This window comes from Pundamilia nyererei, unplaced genomic scaffold (assembly GCF_000239375.1).
Source record: "Pundamilia nyererei isolate P.nyererei 1_Seehausen unplaced genomic scaffold, PunNye1.0 scaffold00085, whole genome shotgun sequence".
NCBI classification, from domain to species: domain Eukaryota; kingdom Metazoa; phylum Chordata; class Actinopteri; order Cichliformes; family Cichlidae; genus Pundamilia; species Pundamilia nyererei.
This window is the reverse complement of record NW_005187486.1, coordinates 108412-125061: the sequence shown is the minus strand read 5'-3', so window position 1 is coordinate 125061 and position 16650 is coordinate 108412. Positions and strand designations below refer to the sequence as shown.

At 38.2% G+C, this 16650-nt stretch overlaps 2 protein-coding genes across 3 annotated transcripts in view; one reads left to right on the top strand and one right to left on the bottom strand.

The window, feature by feature from the left end:
* The window catches only part of desmb (desmin b), an 11716-nt gene extending 4321 nt beyond the window's left edge, over nt 1-7395 (bottom strand). The window contains exons 1-3 of the mRNA XM_005738632.1: nt 6785-7395; nt 2924-2984; nt 2133-2228 (exon numbers count right to left, since the gene is read on the bottom strand). Of these exons, the coding sequence (XP_005738689.1) occupies nt 2133-2228; nt 2924-2984; nt 6785-7359 (732 nt within the window). The 5' untranslated portion in view covers nt 7360-7395. The remainder of the gene's footprint in view (nt 1-2132; nt 2229-2923; nt 2985-6784) is intronic.
* A 6611-nt stretch (nt 7396-14006) lies between these two features.
* Nucleotides 14007-16650, top strand: part of dnpep (aspartyl aminopeptidase) — a 14567-nt gene continuing 11923 nt past the window's right edge. The window contains exons 1-3 of one of the 2 annotated variants that reach the window (XM_005738630.2): nt 14007-14127; nt 14485-14575; nt 16420-16508. In XM_005738630.2, coding sequence (XP_005738687.1) covers nt 14122-14127; nt 14485-14575; nt 16420-16508 — 186 coding nt within the window. In that variant the 5' untranslated portion in view covers nt 14007-14121. Of the gene's footprint in view, nt 14128-14152; nt 14278-14484; nt 14576-16419; nt 16509-16650 lie in introns of those variants that run through there. The other variant, XM_005738631.1, reaches the window with a different exon arrangement.

Sequence of the window (16650 nt, the reverse complement as noted above, 5' to 3'; positions counted from 1 at the left end):
CAGCCGATTTAGACAGTACATCCGGGCCTGCGTGCGCTGGTCTCCTTGATCCACCGTCAGCATCGGAAGGGAATAAGTGTCGAAGGCATTTGGAAAGGGAGGGGGGATGAGTGTGTGCATATCAGTGTATATGTATGTGTGTGCGTGTCCAGAGTTCAGCTGAGACAGTGTCCTTCGCCCTGCTAGGTTAAGTAAACAGTCTTCCAGCCAACCCAGGTGGCCTTGCATGGAATGGGAAGGAACAGACTCAACACAGTCGTTATCAGGGTGTTTTTGTTTGGCTCCAGCCTTGAGACCGCAGCTGGTGCCAAAGGGGTATCTGCATAAGTGATGGTGGTTTTTACTTTAGTGCGAACAGCTCATATGAATTTCAAAGCAGTTCTACAGTCCAACACTGGTCTCTCAATCTCCCGTTGGAGAGCTGCGAGCTTCGCCATGATGTTATCAAACTTGCGCTCTGTGATATTGTCATTCTTGTGCTCAAAGAGCCGATTCTGAGAACTCACGGCAGTGTGCCTCCCCGAGATGTCATCCAATTTGCGCACAGAGATGTTATTTCGAGCTAGCCCTTCCGAGATGTATCCAGTCTGCAGTCAGAGATCTTATTCTGAGTGTTCACAGCAGCCGTAGTCTCTCCAAGATCTTATCCGTGCTGACTCAATGAGCCCATTTTTAGAAACTCACGCCTCTTCCCATCGGTTCTCTGTGTGAGCTCTATGACAAATTAGTCATCTGTGCTAGATGTACCAGTGCCCTGGCCCTATGACAGCTGGGATAGGCCTTAAACATCACCAGTTAAATTGAGGAAAATGAATGGATGGCTATCCAGTTATAGAGCATAACAAACCTTACGTAGTTTTAAACATCACTATCTCTCCTTGTTGTTTAGGACACAAACCCAGTCTGGCTTAATACAGAAAAAAGCAATTGAAGTCTAACTGTAGTAACCATGATTAAATTACAAATATGATTAATGAGGACCTGATGTGTGACAGTAAGCCTTGGCAGTGAACGACCAGAAAAGTTGGCATCTCCCAGAAGCTAAAATGAAGCTATAGAATGTGCAGATGGTGAACTATTAGCAATGCTATAAAATAAATTAAATAAAATACCAATAAAAAACTAAACAAACAAAACACAAGGAACAAACATCTGAGTAAGTGAGCACAGAGCTTCAAACCTGCTAATTATTACAACATGAAGGAGAAAAACAACAGAAACAAGACTAATAATAATGAAGATAAAAAGAATAAAAGAACAATAATAACTAGAACAAGAATGAGAGGAAGAAAAATAATTATCACAAGAAAACCAGGAAGAACAAGGAAAAGAACAGTAATAAAAACAAGTGGTACAAGGAGATAATAAGAGTATGAAATTAAAGAATCCAAGTTAAAGACGCTTTAAGATGTTATCAGGATTTTCTTCCTCTTTCTTTATACAGTGTTGCAAATTAATTTGCAGATGTGAAGTAAAAAAAGATTCACCGTCATCAGACCTTCTGAGGTTTTATTCCTCCTTTTGTCTAAAACGTGACTTAATTTTAGTCCAAACTGTTTCTAACACTTTAATCCACTCTGAGTAACCCTAGGCCATGTCGAGCACACTACTTTGGCATCATGTAGTAATCGCTCCAGGCTGGAGACAGAACGAAGCCCATGCTGATCAGAGATGAGGATTTGTCCGCCGGTTGGTACACAGAGTAATTTTAGCCTTACATCTGCTGTGGGAGATTTCAGAGCTCTACTGCCACGCTGCCCGGGCCTGCTGCCAACAATGCAATTCTGTGCGTGTTTGAAAGTGAAAACTCCCCAAACCCTCTCGTTTGTCATCTCACACACACAGAGACAGATGTTCTAACAGATGCCAAGACAGACCGAGAGCATTGTCACACAGCTCAACACACATTCTTAATCCTGTGAAGCTTGTTTGTGCCTCACTGACAGATTTATTTTAAAGCAACAATTTGTGACACCTTTCCTCCCTAAAGTCCTCTATAATCTACTTATTACTAAATGAAGAACCTACGCTGATGGCAGCAGTGTAATAAAACACTTATGAATGCATTTTAAACCCTGATAAAGGAGCTGGGATCAGCGAGTGGTAAAGATGGAAGAGGGTGAAGAACAAACCTCTTCATGGATCTTCTTCAAGAAAGCGATTTCCTCCTGCAGCGTCTCGATGCGTCTCTCCAGGTCCAGACGGGCCAGAGTGGCAGCGTCCACATCCTGCAACATTAAAAATGTTCATTTTATGTAAAAATTTGATAATCATGGAATAATTATCGACATATTTTCCATTGAATCAAAGTGTATAATGATAAAAAAAATGCATATATTACAAACTTCCATTAAGTTTGCCACACCAGCAGGCTAATTATTGTGAAACATGGCAAACATATGGCCCATGGGCCAAAAATGCAGACCAACTAATCCAGTCCACTTGATGGCTTTGAAAATGTTAGAAGTACAAAACTTTTAACAGTATTTTCCCTTTTAAAATGTTGTAACCCAGATTTATAGCCTTCTTACATCCATAGTCTGCCATAGTACACCAAAAAGTAACAGAAAAAACGAAGATACATTTTATTTATCACATTGATATTATTATATTAATATTATTATCATAATTATATTATTTTGTTATGTTTATAGTTATTTTTTTATGTTTTTGCTTCTATGATCTTCAGCATTCTTCTTCTATCTTCTAGTATCCTCCTCCTCCTGTGTGTCCTCCTTCACTACATCCATGACTCTTCACTGTGAACTTGTCTTTTCCTCCTGCCTGGCAGCTCTATCTTCAACATCCTTTGTCCAGTAACAAATATCCACTATCCCTCTTCTGCATGTCTGAACCATCTCAGCCTTTGCCCTCTAACACTGTATTTATTGGGGAAAGTACAGGAAATGAGAGTGGGACATACCGCTCGGAAAGCAGCCAGGTTGTTTTCTGCTTCTTCTTTTTGAAGAATCTCCTCCTGGAGTCTGCAGGACAGTGAGACACAAAGCATGGTTTCAGACAGAGAGCCATTAATGAGCAGCTGGATTAATGATTGGTTTGAACACACTGTAGAAGCTGCTGTCCACACACCAGGGAGCTCTGCAGAAAGACGTTAAAGCTGAATTAGGCTAATAAGTTCACAGATGCATCGTTTCATAGCCTGTATATAAAAGATGGATGTTGCCAGTGTGCTCTCACCCATTGGTTAGTGACGCCTCAGGTTTAGCATTTTCATTTTGGTGTTTTTAAACCAGACGTGACTGCACACAAGGTGGCCTGCCTGATTGCACATCCTTCTTTATCATCCTTTCTAACCTTAAATGGTCTGAAAAATGTAGAAAATAAACATTATATTGTAATAAATAAGATTTGAAACTAACATCCAGAGGTGACGCCCCCTGCTGGCAATTAGAAACAATGCAGGTTTAGCACAATTCCACATTGGCTTCAGACTTGGAAGTCCATTACTTTACAGTCTGAGCTTAAAAGGACACTTTTTCAAAATAAAAGATGAAAGTGCATCCTTTAACTTGAACTTGTTCACTTTTTATACCCTGTAAAGGTCACTGATCGGTTAAAGACTCCCCTTGTGGAATAGATTTTCTAAAGCCTGAGGAGGTTAGGAGGCTTGTTTGATCTTTGACTCTTGAAATACAAAATGCTTAAAGGTTATCATGGCAACTTTTTTTGTCCAGTAAAGTCAAAACACACACTGCCTACCACATTTAATTATTTAAGGTGTCAGAAGAGCGCCTTTAAGTCTCAACCACAAGGAAAGAAATGAACTTTTGCTTGTTAAAAATGTAAACTGCAGACAGAGAAAGGACAGATCCTTCAGATATGTGTGAGCTTGTTCCTCTCCTTTTATAGAAGAGAGCCATGTAAACACAGTGTGTGATTAGCGCTAACTTTGGTCAGTCTCAAGTAGTAACACACACACTGACACACACATGTCTATTAATCACATCAAATCAGTCACCAATGCTTTTTGGAGTCAGAGAAAAATGATGCTCAGCTCTGAGATTAACAGCAGTTTATGTCACATTTTGAATGGACTGATTGAAGAATTTTATGCTCAGGAGCACTTCATCATTATGTCAGGCCTAAAGTTAAATCATGGCGCACAAGTATATTTATCGATGCAGACTGGTTTGAGCTTTGCAAAATGCCTCTATAATCATCGCCTATTTAAATATTCGCTTTGGAGTTTTCAGGGGATCACACTTCTCTCATTTCTCTGCAGGTGTAAAATGAATAGCAAGACTTGTCATGCTGTAAATAACAATGCAGTAATAATATTAATAAATAATATTATTAAATAAAGAGCTACGTGGAAAGAAAATTACAATTTCTATCATTTAACTCAAATTGAATTTGTCAGAAGCGTGGTAACAGAGCTTACAATATAAAATTATTTTATAATGAACATATTTATTGATGAAGTTACATTTTATATTTTCATATAAACTTTATAATGCTGTATAAATTAAACAAAATATATAAAAATCAACTACAATGAGGCTAATTATAAGATATTAAAACTAACATAATTTCCCAGCTTTGTCTTTCATTAAATTAATAAATTAAATTTTCTTTTCCAGTTATTAAAAACACAGCTTTTTTATTCAAATAATGGAGTTGTATCTAATTTAACACCAGACAGTAGTTAGTTGTTGGCACTATAAGCTAACTGTCCTAATACAGAAATTAAGGTACATATTTAAACTTATCTTATTAAACACACAGTAATTAATCCTGTTCATAAGTTCAATATTCGTTGATAAATTAGAAAATGTTTTTTTATATTCCATAAATATTCCAGTTAAATCTAATCATAATAAAGAAGAAAGTAATAAAGGATGCTTAATTTGGAAATTATTAATTACTACTGTAATTAGCCTACGAGTTCAATGGTATTCAAACAGACACATTAATCAACAGTTTAATTTTTTTTTTTTTATATTTTAGGAAGTTAATGTATTATATTAAATAAAAAACCAACCAAACCAAATCAACTATAATGGAGAAAAAAGTAACAAGAAGTTTAGCTCAGTAGGTAGAGTGGAGGCCCCATGATCGGACGGTCAGGGGTTTGAATCCACTGAATGGCTACCCTGAGGTACCCCTGAGCAAGGTGCCATTCTTACACACTGCTCCCCGGTGCACCTGCTTAGTGACTGCCCACTGCTTCACTGAGCGAGTGGGTCAAATGCAGAGAGAGTAATTTCCCCACAGGGATCAATAAAGTATACATTTTTATTACTTTTATTATTATTATTACTAGCGGTTAAGCTCAATATTAAATTTCTTTAAGTCAATACTAATTTATTAACCTAGGTCATTATTTCTATATTAGTTAAAAAAATAAAGTAATTTGTTATATTACAACAAATATTGAATCTAATCATAACAGAGAATTACTATCTACATAATATTTATATAGATAGTAATTATTGCTGTTTAGCCTAGTTAGCGTAGCCAAGTAAAGTAGCAGTAACTACCAAATAACTTGCTTATGAAAATCACATGACTTAATGTTATTAAGCTATGCATTTAATTAGATAAAGATTGATTAATTATGTGGTCACTAATCTTGCTCATTAGTTCAAATGAGGGAAAAACTCATTTGGCAGCTTGTTTCTCGGTAGCTTGCACCCTACACTATTTAAGAGTCTTTTGTAATAGTCAGATAGCTTTTTAGCTTTTGTGCCAAGGTTAGTAAAAATAACATTTCACTGATATTCCGATGTTTGGTATAACCCTTTATTATCAGAGATTTTTTACCACAGCATAAACATGTTGTTAGCAGGATTACATAGATTATTTATACTTTTTAGATGACCTAATAAAATACTTTGGTTTATTTTTGCTGATTGTAATATTTTAGCAGCATTATTATTGTTAAGCTTCAGTCAAATATATGTTTTACTTTGATTTATCTGATTATACGCCCCTCTACATTCTAACATCCTTATACCCAAAATACCCCCTGTAAGGCACTCATCCTCATGACTCACCTGTAATCTTCTTCCTGTGATGATGTATAAATGATCCTGTTATATTTTGATTTAAACAGCTTTGCATTTATACAAAATATGTTTAAAATATATTTAGAGTATTTAGGAAATATCTTGAAAATAGCAAACGTATAATCAAGTAATCTGTTGTAAAGAGCACAATCTGTGAAACCAATAAGATGCACAGAGGAACCAGGGTTTAAAAATACTTCCTGTAACTGCAACAAACAGCAGATCATCTCCCACACGGCTGGTTGAATCTAGCACACACAAGCCTATGTATCACCTCATTCCTCCATTCATTATTCCACTCCACACACGTCTTTTCATTTTGCATCACAATTTTTCACTACTGCTTGTTGAGCAGTTGGCAAGTGTTCACAGAAAAGTGCAATAAAATGCAAAAACCTGCAGAGGTTTTGTCACATTTTAGTTCCAGTTACACCACACAGTGGGTAAATGCTCCAGGTTGTTGCTTAAATTATGGTAATATCAATATTTCTGTAACTGTTAAGTGTATGGGACAAGTATTGTGTACTTGTGTATATATATATATAATATTGTGTTTTTAAGAAATATTTTCAGTTTACTTATTTTAAAATTATTTTTGAAATTGTTTATTTGTTCGAAGACTCACTATAAGTCTATAAAGATTTTTACTTTAAAATTAAGTAAAGCTCTTTTTTGTCATAATATATAAAGGTCATGTCAGAATAAACAAGAATAAACAAGCTAGTAAGACGCATGACTCTTCTTGCTCCTCCCACCTGATTTTGAGTTTATCCAGGTCATCGAGCAGGTTGTCCCGCTCCACCTCTATGCGTGACCTCTGATTGGTCAGGATCTCCACCTGCCTCCTAAGCTCGCTCATCTCCTCCTCGTACAGGTCGGCAATGCGCGTGGGCTCACGGCCTCGCAGGCGCTCCACCTCCACCACTAGCGCCTGGTTCTGCTGCTCCAAGAAGCGGACCTTCTCAATGTAGCTGGCAAAACGATCATTCAGGTGCTGCAGCTCGGCCTTCTCATTGGTCCGTGTGGTGAGAAACTCCTGGTTGAGGGCGTCCGCCAGGCTAAAGTCCAGCGTCTCGCCCATGCCAGCATAAGAGCGCCCAACGGATGCCCGGGAGGTTGTCACCGGCCTGCCATAGTAGCTTGAGGAGACCCGGTAAGCTGGTGTGGCGCTGGTACGGGTCACCTCATAGACCCTGGAGGTGACATGACCCCCGCCACTGCCGCTGTGGCCCAGCAGGGATCGGTTGAGTGATGGTGAGGCGTAGGTGCCATGACCGAAGGTGCGGCGGTACGATGAGGCGGTCTGACCGGAGGAGCTGTAGGAGGCCATGTTGGAGGACACAGAGAGCCTGGCGAGAGCTGCAGCAGAGAGGAGCACTGAAGAAGAACCTGCAGCCCTCAACTATTTGTAGTTACCTCCTTCCTCAATTTCCCCCCTCCTTCCTGGGAACTGCCCTCCCTCTGTCTCTGTCTTTCTCCTTTAGCCCTTCTTGTTACATTCTTTTTCTTTCTTCTCTCCTTTCCTGCCTTCATTTCTTCTCCAGCTACCTTTTCCCCCTTGCCTTCTCTCCTTTCTCCCTCAGCCCTTTCTCTTCACTTTCTTCTGCTTTTGCAGGCATTCATATTCTATGCAGCCACAAATTTGTTTCCTTAAGACAGGATGTATAAAGAAAAAGGCAAAACAATCATAATTATGATCAAAGGAAGGAACAGACATGCTTAACACACTGCATTTGTTGTCACTAAGTGATTTAAGGCAACTATTGTTGTGATTTGGCACTATATAAATTAATTAAAATTGAATTAAACTGAATTAAAAACAACCATTGTCCAAGCTGTTACTTGAGTTGCTGACATAAGGTTTTTTTCCAATTTGTTTATAACATATTGATATTTTTATTGGCTTTGAGTGGTCATGTGAGTATTCATCAGTATTTTAAGCAAATGATTACAAAACATGTTTAACGAGCGGAAGTCCCACAGTTGCCTTAAAACATGTGAATTTTAAAGCCACAGTGTAGTGTGAGGTTGGGGTGGGTGGATAGGTCAACAAAATATTGGACATAAACAAAATAGACCTGTTTCATTTTTTTTAAACCAGTCAACCAACAATGTGTAGCATTTCCATATCTAAGTGTACGAAAAGGGTCTGCAATCAGTACGGACATCCATGTGTTTGGCACATCTGTAATAATTAAAACAAGAAGAAGAAGTCATGCAGCAGGCTATGGCAGCTTTTTTTCTCCCACTGAATAAAAGCTTTTTGCCATTTCAAAGTCAAAAATTCAGGTTACGCTTGCAAAATATTTAGTTAAGTTAAGGGTAAAATCAGGATTAATTCAATAACCCTGCTGGATACACTTGATCGACAGATATTAGTTTGTAGTGGCTGGTGGATGTAACTTTTAGACTTCCCAATTATTTGTCACTCAACTGAGAGAAAGGCACTTAAATGTCCATACTAAATTACCTAAGTTAAACTAGGCTGACCTAGCTCTTGGTTAGGTTTAGGTAAGATTACTGGGTTAGAGACAGCTAACATACAGGTCACTACATTTAGGGTTAGTGTTATACTAACTCAAAATTGTGAGAAAATAGTTTGAAATTGACCCAAAATTTAAAACTTCAGGTTTTTAAAGTTGATGAGATTTGCTCTGGAGCCAGCTTCCATATCAGGACCTGCTGCTGAGTGGGGGCAGTAATGTTTATATTTCGCCCAATACACGTGTTGCATTTATTAGTCAAACAAAAATAGAGGCACAATCAAGAGCAAAATAGTCCAAATTTCCTTGATTCCTGTTGAATGATCAATGTGGCTGTTCTCCCAGGTGTTACAATAAAGTTTATTGACAAGAGGATTTAAGGTTTAGCTTAGTTAGAACTTAGCTGGAAGCTAGGTAGCTAGCTGATATACATCCATAGATGATAAAACATGTTCTGAAAAAGGAAATACAGCAGTGCTATAACTTTGATGTAAGTAGAGACAGAAAACTAAATAGAAGTAATATTTGGTAGGTAGTGAATTTGGACTAACATATAATGGTCTGCTAGCCAAAGAGCTATGGTTAAGCTAATGTAAACACATTAGCTCAAGGAAGATGGAAAATTAGGGTTGAGCTATTCTTAATTAAGGTTAATGTTGACAGTTCTTGATGGGCAGAGACAAACACTATCACAATATTGCTGAATGAAACTTTGAAAGTCCAAGCTTCAGTCAAGAGAAAATTCGAGACGATTCATCCACCACAAGCAGTCTGCACTTCCTTCTTAATATGGTGGGGTACACTGACTAGCCAAATTCGAGATGGCCTCAAAACTTTTTGCATGCAGAACGTGGAGTAAAATAATTTTGAGGCTCTCCGTATCTTGTTCCCCATGACTCTTTTATGGTTGTTTGAGTCTTTTTGTAGTAGTTCTGCATGCTTTTGGGGTTATTTTTAATCTTTTTGTGAGTATTTAGGATGATATTTGGGGGGGGGTTTATTTCCTACTTTTGCTCAGCAATGTTTTATTTTCAATATAGACAACAATTATAGTCTATACCTACAGTTTGTGCCTACACCAATCCTTGCAGATCCATGAAAACTAGAACCGATCCTTTACAAAAAGGATAAACTTCCAAGGAAGACCTGTCGAGGTTCATGCGAACATCGTCTTTCCCTGCCGCTGTGATCTCACATCATAACAATGCGAGGATGCAAGGCAACTTTCAAGACTTAGCCTCGTCCTCACATGGTGAGGTGGCCCAGGTTGTTAATGACAGCATTCGAGGGGGAAGAGCTCTGACTAACCTGCCTTAAAAAGGAAAACTATCCCGTCCCAAGAGTCTGAGACACAGAGTGCAGCAGTACATACCAGAGCAAAGAAATACCACATTCACAAACAATATGTGCCATTAATGCTGATAACATTACATGTGAGTGTGAAGGGGATTTAAAGGGAGGTTTCCCTCTGCCAGCATTTAAAGTGGCAGATCTGGAGCCGTGTCAAACTTTAAAGGAATTACTAACACAAAAACATACCGAGCCAGATATTCATACTACAGTGCTACTGTAGTATGAACCTTTGATCTGTCCAACAATTTAATTTCATCTACTTTAGATAACAGTTTATAAATTGCTGTTTTATATGTCTCGCTTTTGTTTTTATGTGATATATTCAGTTGTATTTATAGTGAACCCTGGCTGGTTGTCTCCCTCTTTATGATGATGGTAGAAAGTGTGAACAGTAAGCAAAACAATGGAAATAAGTCTGCATTTCCACCCTAAGTACTTTAAGCTTTAGGTTCCAGGAGCTTTTTCTCAAGAAACTAAAAGGTTTCTTCAACATTAATCAGTCGTAACTTTCTTAAATCCCGCGGTAATAAAGGCCACACAGACGAGTCTCTCACAGACACTTTGACTCAGACAGGTTTTAATAATGAGATTAAAAAGGCTGCAGTTCATTCAGGTGTTTCTGCTGAAGGGCCCTGCAGGGCTTTCTGTGACACCTCATTAATGGGATTATGTACAACTGCACTAATCTCTCAGTGAAAACTCACACCTCATCAATGTTTTAAAAGGTTTCTGTGGACTGATCCTAAGCTGGATAACGCTAAATCTTTCCAAATCTAAAGCCTAAACAAAAAGGTAGAATATTTAGCTTGTGGTGATGAAATGCTGACATTTTTTTAAAATAGTGTTTAGATGTAGTTGCAAAGCAGACATTACAAGTGTGAAATGTGATGCTGGTTTAATCCACTCAAGCTTCTTTTGCTGTCTTCGTAAGAAGAGAGTTTGACATGAGTATTTGGGTTATCTGACAAAATTCTTTGTCTTTTTAAATAGAAGTCTTATTTATTGATATCTGTTTTCTGTGTCATTGTAGGATTCCCCTGTGTTCCCTGGTGTATCTTTGTATAATTTAGTCTCAAAATGTCAAATTCATGTCGGCAGGTGCAAAATAAAATCACGATTATCACATCTGGTCCTCGGTCATTGACCCAATGTCTTGAGCTCATGGACGTTCTAGTTTCAGTTCCATTTGTTTGTTTGTTTGTCTGTTTGTTAGCAGTCAAGTGTTTTTAAGGTATCAGCTCGAGCTAATTTAATTTTGGGGAAATTCAGCTCAAGGTCACACCAAATACACCAAAATCTGTAAAATCTTTATATTACCCACAATTTTTTTGGATCATTGTCAAACTTCACACTCCTTGGGGGACTTGAATGCCGAGGTTGGCTAAGCGTTTGACCTTGACCTTCATTGTTAGCGCCCAAGGTCAAAGTAAACCATATCAAGTAAAATATGATATGAAAGGGTATGAAGAGAGCTGTACAATACATGTTTTTTATTTTCAATACGACACTCTACAACATGACAATGACACTGTAACAGGCTAACGTCAGCGTTCTTTCAAGCCTGTAAATAAATCAATTTTGATTATTTCAGTCCACTGAATTGCCATGAAAATAGACTTAATCCTCATCCTTCCACCTGAAATTTAACCTCCTGTAGCTGAATGTTGGGTCTTTTATGGCCAGCACCACCCTCCATGCTCTGGTGTGGACGGTGCAGATGCTAACAGACCTAACAAACCTATCTAGGTCAGTGTTAGAGCCAATCTATAGAGAAATATTTTTGATACTGTTTCAGTTATTATGTTACATGTTTAATTTTGTATGATATGTTGTTAGAGAATAAATGCTGCGCGTTTAATTTGTGTCGGGTAAGAAAACATTACAGCGCATGTGTGGTAGCAGGTTAGAGTGAGCCAGGACGGCAATGGAAATGTGCGCTGTAGCAGCAAATAGTTTTTTGACCGTGACATCTTTTGTTTGTATGTACGAGTCAGAAATAAATCTGAACAGCTCACATTAAGAAGTGGAAGAATTATTTTTTCGAAGCTTGGGACAGAAATTCGCCAGTAAGGCTGGTGACTCCATGTTTATGTTTTGTGTTTATTAATATTTTAGAGATTTCTGTTTTTTGTTATTTTTCATCCAGTGTTTAGGTGTTCTCTGTGCTCCCCTTGTGTTCGTGTCATTTTACTTTGACGGTCCTTTGTCTCACGTCTGTGTTTCTAGCCTTGACTCCATTTAGTCTCGTCAAGTGTGATCAGTCCAAGCTGTGCTCTCCTCCTGTGTCCCATTCCCTCGTTATCCCTCAGTGTATTTTAGCCCTGTGTTTCTTTCTGTCAGTGTTGCTTTTTGGGTTTCTCCTGTTGTGCCCCCTGGAATCACCGGCCGTGGTTTCCCAGTTTTTTGTTATTAGTTTCTAGGTTTTAGTTTGGTATTGTAAGTTGTGCCACTGCAATAAAGCAGCCTCCTTCAGTTCATCCCTGTGTTTTGAGTTCTGCATTTGGGTCCTTCCTGCTGCCTGCCATTTCATGACAGTTTCAAGTGCATCTTACCATCCATCCAACCATTCAGGCATAAGCGGTGGAAAGACTTCAGTGACGTTACTGCTGTTTGGAGTTTTCTAAGTTTTCTTTTAAGTTTTTTTTTTGTTTTTTGCTTGTTTGTTTGGTTTGTTTATTGTCTGTCAGCAGGATTACACAAAAAAATACTTGATCAAATTTGGCCTTGAAGGAACTTTGGCAGTCTGCAACTAGAACAAGAACAAGAACCAACTATCTAAGAACCAGTAGTTATTCTATTTTCTACCACTTATCCAGTCCAGTCTGAAGGTAACTACTCTACATGTATTTCACAACCACTTTGTCACTCTGGCCACTAGAGGTTGCCTAACTTTAAAACATAACTGTAAGCTTTCCCTAATTGATCTATCCTGTGATTTTCTGTGTGAGGACTATTCTAAATCCCATACGATCTGAATGTGTTTAGCACTTCCACTGATCTCACATCTATTAATAAAGTCTGAATGCTAATGTGTGAGTATGTATTTTCATCCCTCTGGGCTTCCTCAAGAGCTGACAGCTGAAGTAAACCTCTCTACAGCATTTTCTGCCTTTCCTCCTCTTCCTCCTCCTCCCTTGGTGTTCAGGACTATATAAGGATGGTTCCCCTGGTGATACAGTGATGAATGGCAGCATGGTGGGGGGATGGAGCATAAACACAGAGGTCTCCAGATAGAAAATAAAACCAAATGAGAACAAAAAAGAGGGTGATTTGGCTCTGTTAGTCTGCCTAATGAAACACACAAGTCTCAACAATGCATTGCAATTTTAAATCTGTTATTGGCACTGCAAAAAGACAGAAAATGATGGATTTTAGGAATTTAGTTTAAGCTCTTGTCAGTATCTGAAGCCTCTGTATGCTGCTGCTTTTGGTATTATTTTAAAACAGCTGATTGCTGTGCTGATTTTTTCTGTAGCAGTGTGGGTGTTAACACAAATATCTGATCAGCCAATAATATTAAAGCAATTCCCAAATGTATCTAAACACGGTCAGGATGACCTGCTGAGGTTCAAACTGAGCATCAGAATGAGGAAGAAAGGTGATTTAAGTTTGGATGTGGCATGGTTCTTGGTTTGAGTATTTCACAAACTGCTGATCTGCTGGGATTTTCCCACACAACCATCTCTAGGGTTTACAGGGAATGGTCAGAAAAGGAGAAAATATCCAGTGAGCTGCATTTATGAGGGAGAAAATGTCACAAAGTCATGTCAAACTAGTTTCTTGAACATAAGCTAACTGTACTAAAATAACCTCCACAATAGAGCACCTGTGGTATGTGGTGGAACAAAAGATTGTCATCATGGATGTGCAGCTGACAAATCTGCAGCATCTGTGTGATGCTGTCATGTTTTTAGTACCTTGTTGAATCTATGCTATGAAGAAATGAAGCAGCTCCAAAGGCCAAAAAAGTGGCTCCAATTTGGTACTAGCAAAGTGTACCTAAAAATTTCAATTCAGGGTATAATAAAGTAAAATATATCACAAAAGTGACCCAGTACAAAGTGTAATGACTGATATTAATAATTAAATGAAGGAATTAGTCTGAAAGCGGAGTCCTGTGAGAGTTCCATTGCGCCTCCTGGCCGCTGGGTGTCGCTGCTGCGCTGTTTGTGACTCTGCTCCTTTCTCCGCCGCTGTCAGCTAATCTGTCGTTGCTCGTCTTCTTTGTACCATTTCAGAATATCAAAGTCCGGTTAATGCAGGTAAGTGCCATAACAATGATTACTGTGGAGCCGTCACGTGGAGGCGGTGCTTCCTCACTTACAACTGTGTTGACTTTAGTCGCAAAAGAAAAAGAAAAAGAAAAAAAGAGTGACGAAGAAGACGTTGAAAGCTCGGGGTGTCCCGATTAGGTTAGCTAGCAAAACATCGTTAGTTCCATTATCGGACAAAAACAGATCCTACATAAGAACTCAACTTACAGTCCGAAGTTGAAATTAGGCGCTAGCTGTTTGTCACGATTACTAAGATCTTGCTAGCTTTGCTGTCGCGTTTACTGTGATCAAGTTATTCTTTATTGCGCACAGTTTTCACACTTTTTATACTTTTCCCCCCTTTAGTCGCTGATCATGAAGAGCTCCAAAGAGGCCGTGCAGTCAGCAGCCAAAGAGTTTCTGCAGTTTGTCAACAGAGGAGTGTCTCCGTATCACGGTAAAGTCTGCAAAACTCTGGATTTATCCCTTCAAATGTAATAAAATATGTATCATACGGAACTTACGTACATGGCAGCGTTGAATGTTTTTTATCCAAGTTCCAAACTGTACCGAACCAAACTCCGTTTATAAATCTTTGAATTTAAAGTCCTGTTGAAGCTCAGCACCCGTTTAAATGAGGTAAAGTATTATTGCAAACCTTCTCCGTGTTGTCAGAGGCAGGCTTTTACTTCGGCGACCATGTTCAGTACTTAGTAAGCATAATAAGAAAAAGTCCAACTTCTTAAAAATGTTACTGGTGCATGGCTGTTGTAGCTCGCTTATTGAGAGTCTTACTGGCATATTTGTATTGGCAGTACATTAGAGCCACAGAAAGAAAATGAATAAATGGGGAAAAAAGAAGGAGCTGGAGGTGGCTAAAGATTTGAGGAAAAGAAATTTGGAAATTTCAAGATTAATATTGCAAATTTACACAAAATGTGCATGTGGTAAACATTGCCACCCATTTCTGAGGGAAAGAACTACCAAATTTACAAGGAAAACTTGTAATTCATAAGAAAAGATATAAATAAAATTCTAGCAAGATGAAAAATAAAAAATAAAAAATGCATTAGAAAAAAATCCTACAAATTCATGAGGAAAAAGATGACATTTACAAGAAAATTGGCAAAAGTAAAAAAGGGGAATATTCTGAGAAAGAACTGGTAAAATTACAAAAAACTGAAACAAATACATGGAAAATACTTAAACAGGTAATAAAGAAAAAACACCATTAAATTAACAAAAATCTATTGAAATTATTATTGAAAATAATTTTTATTGAAATTATTGAAAAATTAAGCAGTTATTTGAATTTACCATTGCTCTTATAATAAATGCCCAGCTGGAAACTGAGGTTTATTTTCTGTCTCTAAAGAGAAAGTTTTCTCATTTAATAAAGTTTGTTTAACAAGCAGCTGAAAGTAAAACAACTTCAGTAAAGCAGGCCCAGTCACATACCATCCAGTTCAGTATGTTGTACATGACACATGCATTATAGGAGTCCACGGTATGCCACTCTTTTCTTTGTGGTGTAATTTTAAATTTGACACCTGTTTTTCCTCCCACCAAGTTTTTTATGCTGACAGTTTGTTGCTTTTGTGCTTTAAAACCAGTGAGAATCAGTGAAGAGAAGGCAGCAGGTTGAGTTTGATAGGAAAGACGGCGAGTGTCTCTCTGTTGTAATCAGAGCATAAACGGGTCCTCATGTTTCAGCATTAACCAGCTGAGATGCAGTTCAGATCACCTTTGAGCCAGAGAGATAAGATTGAGATGGAACAGATATTTCATCATGTCTACAGCCTTTGCCCTCTGAACTCTATCCCCAACAACAAATAAAGAACCAAAGAATTAAAATAATTTTTCAGTTCCTTAACGGGAATGAAGTGCAAAAGGTAATAACGTTTTGCACTTTTTTTGGTTTATTTTGGTAATTTAATTATTGAATTGGTAGCATCTTTTAAATAGCTTTCGCACACTTGGTTGAGAAGAGATAGACATTTTAAAGTCATGTCTTTGCTCTGAAACTCATCTCTACCTCATTTTAGGCTTAACAAAATCTGAGTTTTCACTAGTTTGAAAAACAACTGAAAAGTAGAAAATGGCTCCCATTGATTTACTGAGGACAGTGAGGTCTCTAAAACTCAGTCTCTGTTGTCTCAGTACTTTAATCAGCGTTGAAAAGTAATCATGACAAACAACGCCCAGAACTGACAGTAAGGCATGTAGTCAGACTGCATAGATCAGTTTGACTTTAACAAAACCAAATAAACTTCATGTTTCCTCCACTTTCTCGCCCTGCAGTGGTTGAAGAATGTCGCCGGCATCTGCTGGAGGCTGGGTTCATCGAGCTCAAGGAGACGGAGCAGTGGGACATCAAGCCAGCCAGCAAGGTGGGGTAAAAAGTAGTAGAACGGAAATCTAAATGGTTCGCACAAGATTGCACTCTCAACTGTACAGGGAGTGCAGAATTATTAGGCAAGTTGTATTTTTGAGGAATAATTTTATTATTGAACAACAACCATGTTCTCAATG